Source organism: Erpetoichthys calabaricus, chromosome 12 (assembly GCF_900747795.2).
Source record: "Erpetoichthys calabaricus chromosome 12, fErpCal1.3, whole genome shotgun sequence".
Lineage (NCBI taxonomy): Eukaryota > Metazoa > Chordata > Cladistia > Polypteriformes > Polypteridae > Erpetoichthys > Erpetoichthys calabaricus.
Window position 1 is genome coordinate 119,718,873 of NC_041405.2, and position 11,395 is coordinate 119,730,267.

General features: G+C 38.8%; 1 protein-coding gene across 1 annotated transcript in view; it reads left to right on the plus strand.

Annotated features, from left to right (window-relative positions):
* The window catches only part of LOC127529974 (uncharacterized), a 128,801-nt gene extending 117,642 nt beyond the window's left edge, over positions 1-11,159 (plus strand). The window contains exon 2 of the mRNA XM_051935400.1: positions 11,017-11,159. Coding sequence (XP_051791360.1) covers positions 11,017-11,159 — 143 coding nt within the window. The remainder of the gene's footprint in view (positions 1-11,016) is intronic.
* The last annotated feature ends 236 nt before the right edge of the window (positions 11,160-11,395 follow it).

Sequence of the window (11,395 nt, forward strand, 5' to 3'; positions counted from 1 at the left end):
CTTCCTGCGTCCTTTCCATGGGTGGCTACTTGTCGGCGGCTTAGTGAATTATATATATAGATATTTTATGAAGCACCTTAATTTACTCAGAGGCTGACAGTGTTGAAGCTTGTCCTGAAAGAAAATGATTGGAGCAAAAATATCGAGTTGAAAGGAAGTAAATAGAAAATATAAATAGATATGCAAAAGACTTAAAGCACTTCTAAAATAGTAGCTACTTGTACAACACATCTTATAGCTCTGACATTGTACAAGTAGTCTGAGAAATCTACGAAGAGGTCAGTGGACTGCTTGGAGCAGAGTATGCAGGGTGTATATCAGAAACAGCTGTAATCTGCACCTAAGAAGGAATGCTGTCAAATTAAATAAATTATTCTTTGAAAAAATATAAAAAATACTAATGGAAAAACTAAAATCTGGAATGGATGGGGGTGGGGTACCTAAATGCATGCAGACTTTGTGAGCAAGAGAAGCTTTTTTCCAGAAAACCTGGAACAGAGGCAACAGAGGGTCAAAGCCAGCTGAAATGGAATGGGGAAGCTGAAGAATGTGGCTGAAATCCCTTTGCATAGATCATAAAAGATCCAAGTACAAGCTAAAGAAATACAATGGAATTAGACAAAATGTAGGTATTTGAGCAAAGATTTGACTCCTGGTTCATAGTCAATGTAAATCATAAGTGACACTAACGTTTTAATGCCGGTAAGTTGCAAGATTTATTCCTGTTTTCTTCTCTTTGCTTAAATTCACTTAGCTGCTGCTAAAGATGCAGAATAAATTATTAAAGAACACAGCAAGTAAAGATGGACTGGTGTTCCTTAAAAAATCAAAAGGTCTTCCCTTAAATTTATTTTGGTGTTGTTTGTTCAATTTTGCTCCTTCAAATTGCCAGAAACATCAGATATGCTACACCTCCATAGGAATTATTTCAGTACATCGGATAATTTTATATTTTCATGAAGTAGCTACACACTTGGGTTTGATGTGCTGACAAATACTTTACAATTCACTTTCAAATTTTCTCCATTAGCATCAGTAAAGTACATTTTGTGAAATACAGTATATTCCATCAATTCCTGTGGCAGACTACAAAAAATAATTGTTTCATGTATAATTTAAACACTTCTCAAAAAGTTTGATGCAAGGCCTCATGCATTCATGAAGTAAGATAATAATAAAGCACAAGCCTGCTCTGTCTCATCCTCTGCTTTTCTACTTATCTTTGTGGTTGCAACTGCTTCTTAATGCTAATCATCACTTTTGCTAGAGAGACGTCAAAGATGGTGAGCTTATTTGAGACTAAAAGCAGAACACTATACATGTTAAAATGACGGCCTGTCCTGAAGGAAATTTAAAGGAGAAGTATAAGATCCTGACTAGAGCTTCTGATTAACTGTACAGACTGCATCTCTGTTGTTAGTCATTAGCGCTAAAACATAAGTAACATGATAGTTATAATTTGTTACTAACACTCACCTATTAACTTTCTCTTCTCGGTACTCAAATGTGACACTTGGTGCCACGGCCTACCTGCCAAGTTTTTTTTGCCTGCCTAAGGTAAAGTCAACCCTAATGGAGGATCGCAGGAATCGTGGGGTAGAGGGGGTCCTTTCATCGGATTGGCTGGCCCAGCGCTGTTTCAGCTGTGGAATGGCCAAATGGGGGAGGCAGCTTGATGGCTGAGGTTTCCAGGACTCTAAACAAATCCAAATCATATTATGTGATATCATCTACTGTTAAATTTTGGTCCGTACTTGTAAAATTTTTATTTTTATACTGTATTGAGGATTTGTTCTGTTTTGTGTATTGAATTGTATTGACCCACTTCATTTTGACACCCATTGCACGCTCAACCTATCTGGAAAGGGGTCTCTCTTTGAACTGCCTTTCCCAAGGTTTCTTCCATTTTTTCCCAACAAGGGTTTTTTTGGGAGTTTTTTCTTGTCTTCTTAGAGAGTCAAGGCTGGGGGGCTGTCAAGAGGCAGAGCCTGTTAAAGCCCATTGCGGCACTTCTTGTGTGATTTTGGGCTATACAGAAATAATTTATATTGTATCGTATAGGACAGGAGCAAGGAAGAAGTGATCAGTGATCCTAGGTTAGTCCGCTTAAGGCCTGGTTTTTGTTGCCTCTTGGTGTTGTCTTTTTTTCTTGCAATAACGTCACTAAATATATTAGTTAACCTAATTTTCTCCTTTTTGATTTCACCTTACTGATGTCAGTATATAAAATAGCACAACATAATAATATTATAGCATCTTCCCCCTTGAGTTCCACAAACACATTATTGAATAGGTCTGCTTTCTCTTAAGATTTGCAAGATCCAAACAGATTATTCCAAAATGGATTTTTCACCTTGTTCAGCTGTGTAGATGTGTTCCTATCTCTAATATGATAGCAAAGACCTGTGTCCCTTGCTAAAATATGACCATGTTCTTGATTGTTTTCTGGATAATCTGTCTGAAGTCTTGATACTGCACGTCGGGAAGACAACGATGGAGTACAACCCACTTCAACTTTGTTCTCAGCAAGATGTGATCTGTCTATCAATCACACTAGACATAGATCTGACCCCAGTGATGTTGTGTTACTAGCCCATCTGTTGTCCTCACTTCCATTTTTCTAAGTTGCCAGACTAGTTTAGTGAATCAGGACATTTGGTATCATTTTATGTCCTTCGATCTGTCACCTTCTTATATACTCTTATAGCCGTTCTTATGTGAATAATTCATTTCCTCGTCTGCCTGCACCAGTTAATCATTCCTTTTGTTTTATGTGGAAAACTCTGGTTGTTTGGTTGCATCAAATTGTAAAAGAGCTAATCATAAGAAGCCTGCAGAGGGAATAATGATACGAAAAGCACCAGTGGAGAGCACTCACTTAAGAACAGTTGTGTTAAGAAACAGAAAAAGGCAAAAAAAAAGTTAAAACCTCCCAGCAGGGTGAACTGAATTTCCATGCTAGAAAAGTTATAGCCACTTGCATTGCTTCTCTTCAATGCTCCACATAATCCCATAATCAAAAATGTTGCACTTAGTGTACTTTATATGCTTTTAAAATTTTATTTCATTAATAACTATTTATTTGACTGTGTTTGAATGTTATATGTTTATATGTGTGAGGTTTTGGGGAGGGCATTGCCTGAGTGGCATTTGCTGTGTATTACTATGCTGTGTATTATTTAATTTTCAGGTTTCCAACATACAGAACCAACTTTTTATTACTTACAGGTGCTGGTCATAAAATTAGAATATCATGACAAAGTTGATTTATTTCAGTAATTCCATTCAAAAAGTGAAACTTGAATATTAGATTCATTCATTACACACAGACTGATGTATTTCAAATGTTTATTTCTTTTAATTTTGATGATTAAAACTGACAACTATTGAAAGTCCCAAATTCAGTATCTCAGAAAATTAGAATATTGTGAAAAGGTTCAATACTGAAGACACCTGGTGCCACACTCCAATCAGCTAATTAACTCAAAACTCCTGCAAAAGACTTTAAAAGGTCTCTCAGTCGAGTTCTGTAGGCTACACAATCATGGAGAAGACTGCTGACTTGATAGTTGTCCAAAAGACGATCATTGACACCTTGCACAAGGAGGGCAAGACACAAAAGGTCATTGCTAAAGAGGCTGGCTGTTCACAGAGCTCTGTGTCCAAGCACATTAATAGAGAGGCGAAGGGAAGGACAAGATGTGGTAGAAAAAAGTGTACAAGCAATAGGGATAACCGCACCCTGGAGAGGATTGTGAAACAAAACCTCAAAATGTGGGGGAGATTCACAAAGAGTGGACTGCAGCTGGAGTCAGTGCTTCAAGAACCACCACGCACAGACGTATGCAAGACATGGGTTTCAGCTGTCGCATTCCTTGTGTCAAGCCACTCTTGAACAAGAGACAGCGTCAGAAGCGTCTCGCCTTTGGACTGCTGCTGAGTGGTCCAAAGTTATGTTCTCTGATGAAAGTAAATTTTGCATTTCCTTTGGAAATCAAGGTCCCAGAGTCTGGAGGAAGAGAGGAGAGGCACAGAATCCACGTTGCTTGAGGTCCTGTGTAAAGTTTCCACAGTCAGTGATGGTTTGGGGTGCCATGTCATCTGCTGGTGTTGGTCCATTGTGTTTTCTGAGGTCCAAGGTCAACGCAGCCGTCTACCAGGAAGTTTTAGAGCACTTCATGCTTCCTGCTGCTGACGAACATTATGGAGATGCAGATTTCATTTTCCAACAGGACCTGGCACCTGCACACAGTGCCAAAGCTACCAGTACCTGGTTTAAGGACCATGGTATCCCTGTTCTTGATTGGCCAGCAAACTCGCCTGACCTTAACCCCATAGAAAATCTATGGGGTATTGTGAAGAGGGAGATGCAATACGCCAGACCCAACAATTCAGAAGAGCTAAAGGCCACTATCAGAGCAACATGGGCTCTCATAACACCTGAGCAGTGCCACAGACTGATCGACTCCATGCCACGCCGCATTACTGCAGTAATCCAGGCCAAAGGAGCCCCAACTAAATATTGAGTGCTGTACATGCTCATACTTTTCATGTTCATACCTTTCAGTTGGCTAACATTTCTAAAAATCCTTTTTTTTGCATTGGTCTTAATTGATATTCTAATTTTCCAAGATACTGAATTTGGGACTTTAATTAGTTGTCAGTTATAATCATCAACATTAAAAGAAATAAACATTTGAAATACATCAGTCTGTGTGTAATGAATGAATCTAATATACAAGTTTCACTTTTTGAATGGAATTACTGAAATAAATCAACTTTGTCATGATATTCTAATTTTATGACCAGCACCTGTATAGTTTGGATTGATTTGTATTAGTGTGAGAACAGTAGGGAAGTAGTGCTGGTTGCTCATTTTCTTTATTGTTTTTATTATTACCATTATTTTATAATCATATTTCTCAGGGATTGGTACACACAATCTCCAACAACCAGTAACAGTGAACTGCACGATAACGTGCAGTGTATACACTTGACTTGAGCATTCATAGTTTTCATACTCTTTCTTTCTCTGCACGTTAGCATTCGTTTGCTCAGAGGTTGATGTGCTTGCTGCTTCCTGAGCAGCTCTTCTTTTCTCCACCCTAGCGGCCCGCTTCTTCTCTTCTTTTTTCTGCATCTTTTTGCATTTAAACTAATTAAGTCAGTGTTTGTGTTGCAATTACTTAGTATTTTTTCCTTAATTTTTCACTTAAGCTGGTACTTGAGGCAGATTGAAGACTTAAGAATGATTTAAGATATGAAGAGGTAGAGGAAGTGATGGCGAAGGTGGTAGGGATGAGAACGGCCCCTGTATGCATGCGTCACACGACCGGCCTGCTGGCCACTGCTGAGAGATGATTCTACAATAAAATAAAAATAAAAAGAGGAATAAATTTGGAGGTCAATCATCACTCCCAAAGTGGATAGTAGACGTTACGTAGTATATGTGTACCAAATTTCAGGTCAATAGTTCAAACGGTTTGCGAGCTACAGGTGATTTAAAATCCTGGACTGACAGACACGGTAGTGTATTATATAAAAAGATTTGAGTTTACAGTCCCGTGCACAAACTTCATGGCGTTCCTTGGTTTTGTCAAACATTCCTGGCTAGACAAGGTCACACCAAGTCTAATAGGCCCCTAATGGAGTGATTCTTGAGTAGCTTAAAATTTAGATGATGATGCCAAAGCTGTTGTGGTCTACTGGAAACTTGGGGTTCACGTGTCATTCTTTATTTAGTTAGAACAAATCCTTGTATTAACCAAACTTTGTCCCTGTAGACAATTATGCCACCCCAAACCTAGGTGTAATTTCTGTTCATCGAGTGACTTAAGGCCACTCCATTGCCAGCAGCACATTCAGGCTGGAGTTACGGAGAAAGCTTGTAGGGAAGCCACTACATAAAAGATCAATAAGATCAGAAGGGGTCGGGTAAGGGGATATACAGAGAACATTCTGACAAATGTAACAAGAACTTAACTCAATTCAACAAACTCTTGTAAAAATGAACATCAAGTTGAGTTTGAAGGTCCCCAAAGTTCTTCTGTTACCCACACTACTTGGTATATATGATCACCTGTGTCAGTGGTTCTCAATCTGTGAGGCGGGCCCCCCTAGGGGGGCGCAAAGTAACAAAAAGGGGGGGCGCAAAGATGTGAAAAACAGAAAGAAAACAGGAATCGAAAATATGAAAAATACATCTATTGAAACCAAAACAAATTAACTTAAACTACATTCTGATACTAGAAAAATAAATATAGAGTTAGATAAATGTCGATAAAGGTTAAGTAGGTATAATAAAATATGCATCTATGATATATCATTAATTAAAAAAGAACAAATTGTTATTAGTGGGCTCCTTTCAAAAAAACATTAGGGGGGCACAATTAAAACTGTTATGAAAACAGGTCGCAAATACTTAAAGGTTGAGAAATGCTGACCTGTGTGAAGTTTATCCTAAATTTACCCTGAACAGAGAGTTCCTTTTGGTAGAGGAAAAGTAACAAAGAGGACAAACCACCCATTTCATTGACAGAATTTATGGCCCATACAAGTAGACCAGAATGGCTGCAGGGCTGCTTTGCCTGTTTTATTTTTTTTTAGGTTCTCATCTCCCCATATTTATCCCTTTCTTGCATTTATTTTATTTATAAAACCTAATCAGTGCCATCTTCTTCTAAATAGATAGATAGATAGATAGATAGATAGATAGATAGATAGATAGATAGATAGATAGATAGATAGATAGATAGATAGATAGATAGATAGATAGATAGATAGATAGATAGATAGATACTTTATTAATCCCAATGGGAAATTCACATTCTTCAGCAGCAGCATACTGATACAATAAATAATATTAAAGAATGATAATAATGCAGGTGAAAAACAGACAATAACTATGTATAATGTTAAATGTTAACGTTTACTCCCCCGGATGGAATTAAACAGTCGCATAGTTTGGGGGAGGAACGATCTCCTCAATCTGTCAGTGGAGCAGGACAGTGACAGCAGTCTGTCGCTGAAGCTGCTGTTCTGTCTGGAGATGATACTATTAAGTGGATGCAGTGGATTCTCCATAATTGATAGGAGCCTGCTGAGCGCCCTTCGCTCTGCCACAGATGTTAAACTGTCCAGCTCCATGCCAACAATAGAGCTTGCCTTCCTCACCAGTTTGTCCAGACGTGAGGCGTCTTTCCTCTTAATGCTGCCTCCCCAGCACACCACTGCGTAGAAGAGGGCGCTTGCCACAACTGTTTGATAGAACATCTGCAGCATCTTATTGCAGATGTTGAAGGACGCCAGCCTTCTAAGGTAGTATAACTGGCTCTGTCCTTTCTTGCACAGCGCATCAGTATTGGCAGTCCAGTCTAATTTATCATCCAGCTGCACTCCCAGGTATTTATAGGTCTGCACCATCTTCACACAGTCACCTTTGATGATCACTGGGTCTATGAGGGGTCTGGGCCTCCTAAAATCCACCACCAGCTCTTTGGTTTTGCTGGTGTTCAGGTGTAGGTGGTTTGAGTCGCACCATTTAACAAAATCATTGATTAGGTCCCTATACTCCTCCTCCAGCCCATTCCTGATGCAGCCCACGATAGCAGTGTCATCAGCGAACTTTTGCACATGGCAGGACTCCGAGTTATATTGGAAGTCCGATGTATATAGGCTGAACAGGACCGGAGAAAGTACAGTCCCCTGTGGCGCTCCTGTGTTGCTGACCACAATGTCAGACGTGCAGTTCCCAAGACGCACATACTGAGGTCTGTCTTTAAGATAGTCCACGATCCATGCCACTAGGTATGAATCTAATCCCATCTCTGTCAGCTTGTCCCTAAGGAGCAGAGGTTGGATTGTGTTGAAGGCGCTAGAGAAGTCTAGAAACATAATTCTTACAGCACCACTGCCTCTGTCCAAGTGAGAGAGGGATCGGTGTAGCATATAGATGATGGCATCCTCTGCTCCCACCTTCTCCTGATATGCAAACTGCAGAGGGTCAAGGGCGTGTTGAACCTGTGGCCTAAGGTGGTGAAGCAGCAGCCTCTCCATGGTCTTCATCACATGTGATGTCAGAGCAACAGGCCGAAAGTCATTCAGCTCACTAGGACGTGATACCTTTGGGACTGGGGTGATACAAGATGTTTTCCAAAGCCTCGGGACTCTCCCCTGTTCTAGGCTCTGGTTGAAGATGCGCTGTAGAGGACCCCCCAGCTCCGATGCACAGACCTTCAGCAGTCGTGGCAATACTCCATCTGGACCCACTGCTTTGCTGGCACGAAGTCTCCTCAGCTCTCTGCTCACTTGCGCTGTTGTAATTATGGGTGGGGATGTCTTTCCTATGCTGGTATCAGCAGAAGGATGTGTGGAGGGTGCAATACTCCGAGGTGAGTGTGAGAGTGGGTTAGGGTGGTCAAACCTGTTAAAGAAGTTGTTCATTTGGTTTGCTCTCTTCACGTCTCTCTCGATGGTGGTACCCCGCTTCGAGCTGCAGCCAGTGATGATCTTCATCCCATCCCACACTTCCTTCATGCTGTTATTCTGCAACTTCTGCTCCAGCTTTCTCCTGTACTGCTCCTTCGCCGCCCTGAGCTGGACTCGGAGTTCCTTCTGCACGCGCTTGAGCTCATGCTGATCACCATCTTTAAAAGCCCTTTTCTTCTGGTTCAAAAGGCCAAAATAATACTCGTATGTTGGGTGAACATCTGGACTCCTTATTCTCTTTAGCAGATTTAAGCCTGTTTAAGTTCTTTTTGGTGTTTCATGTTTCTTTTTCTTTCTGCTGCCCTTGAGTGCCTTTCCCCTTTTATTGAACAATGCAGAAACAATCACGTCAATAGACCCTGTTCATTTTTCTATTTTTCTTCAAACATCAGACTATTCCGTTTGCAGATTTGTGTTCTGTAAAGCCAGCATCTGTGTTTCCATAATGCAAAACTATTAATCAAAAGAACAAAAACTTTTCTTGGCACACTACAGAGAACAAAGATAGGAACTGCAAGGTGTGAAGAATGAGTAGCTGATTAAGCTGCAATGAAACCTAAAGCAATCCACTTCTAGGTCACTGACTCTAAATTAATTTTTGCGCAATAAGGCAGAGGTCAAGTGGCTGCTGCAGTAAAGACATCAATTTTTCATTTCATTAATATTTGTTTGTGCTGGATGGAATCCTACTAGTCTAGTTATATTTTTGTTATATGAGGGAAATGGATTTTCAAAGTTCTGTTTTAGATTTTTATTTTGGCTTTAAGTTCTCACATCTTCCAGTCCTTTAATGTAACAGTAAAAAGTGTGGATTAGAATAGAAAGTGTGGAATCTTTACTGAAATTATATCAGTAATTAGGGTCAAGTATTTAGCATCCAGATTTTAAGAATAGTGCTGTGACGTTCATGTTATTTGAGTTCAGACAGTCCATACTGAATCGCTGAAGATAATATCACTGTGCATTGACCACTGTTTGGCAAAGATAAAGAGCTGAGCTTTAAATTACAGCTTTGAAAAACAACATTAAATTAATGGCATGTTCACTTGCAGAGAACAGAAAGCAAAGCTGCATGCTTATTTAACAATGTACTGTATATACTCTATTAAGCCAAGCAAGAGGAGAAAAAGTTGCCTTAAAGCCAGCTGAGCTGAATATGATTGGAGGGCATCTTCTATTTTATATGCTGCCTGTACTGTAAACTACTGGACAAAAGTTTTAGAGTACCTCTGTTTTTCCAGTTTTTCTTCAGATATTATCAGTTGAAATGTAACACATGACCTAAAATGGTGAAAAGGAAGTTGTAATCTGCCAGAGGTTAACATTTAAAGTTTAGGTTAGCAAAAAGTGAAAAAAAGGAGATTTCAGAATATTAGAAATAAGTGTTCTTCAGGGAAATATTAATAGGTTGCAACCCACAGATGTTCTTCAGTAATTAAAGTAGATTAAGCCTTGCAAGTTGAAGCAAACAGTTTGCACAAGTGTCCCAACTTTTGTTGATTACTCTCCGCTTTACACTTTCAATTCAGGCAAACTCCGGCTTTCTATTAAAAAGGAGCAGTGGAACGACAACACCCTGAAGGTTGCCTTGAATGCTGTTGCTCTGATTGACAGGAAGCATAACTGTAATCCCATGCCGCAGGGACTTGGTGTCAATTATAATTACGAACTATGACACGTTCCTAAAATTTGGTGACTTTAACTTTCATATTGATAATCCCGTGACCCAAAAGTAAAAGAATTCATGAGCCTCCTGGACTCTTTTGATTTGAGACAGTCAGCCTACACATAAATCAAGTCATACATTAGACTTAGTAATTAGATAGATAGATAGATAGATAGATAGATAGATAGATAGATAGATAGATAGATAGATAGATAGATAGATAGATAGATAGATAGATAGATAGATAGATAGATAGATAGATAGATAGATAGATAGATAGATAGATAGATACTTTATTAATCCCAAGGGGAAATTCACATTACTAAAGGACTAATAGTTGATGTGAAGCAGATCATTGATATTGGTCTATCAGACCATTTTCTTTTACTATTTAATATAGAAATAATCATAGAAAATATTCACGAGAAGCACATTGTTAAAAAACGCTTCTTTGATTCATCAGCAGCTTCAAAATTTACAAACATTCTAAGCAACCAGTCTCATTGTAGTGCTTACTACAAAAGTGAGGATAATGTAAATAATAAATTATGAAAATTTTAATACTAAGGTGAGAGCTGCTGCTGACATAATCACACCTGAAAAGACAGTTAAAAAATCTTCTAGTACTGTTATACTATGGAAGATCCAAAGAGTGTCTGATTTAAAGTGAACATGCTGGAGAGCTGAGCATAAATGGAGAAAAACTAAACTAACTATCCACTATGAGATATTGAGGGTTAAAATAACAGAATACAACAACATAGTCCATCTTGAGAGGTGGTGTTATTTCTCTAGAATTATAAATAACAATGCTAGTAATCCCAGAGTCTTATTCTCTATGTTTGATCGTCTGCTAAACCCAGGTCACTCAATGGAATGCCTCCAAAATACTTCCAGTGAAACCTGTGAGGCTATTGCTGTATTTTTTAATCAAAAAATTAATGATATTAGAAACAATATAGTACATCTCCCCAACACTGATCCTAATAATGTGAATCGGGATTAATAAAGTATCTATCTATCTATCTATCTATCTATCTATCTATCTATCTATCTATCTATCTATCTATCTATCTATCTATCTATCTATCTATCTATCTATCTATCTATCTATCTATCTATCTATCTATCTATCTATCTAATAAGCCCCAGTACTCCATTATAAACAAATTGAATTCTTTCACCAGGATAGATTTACCTGATTTATATAAAATAATTTCTCAACTGAGACCATCCACCTGT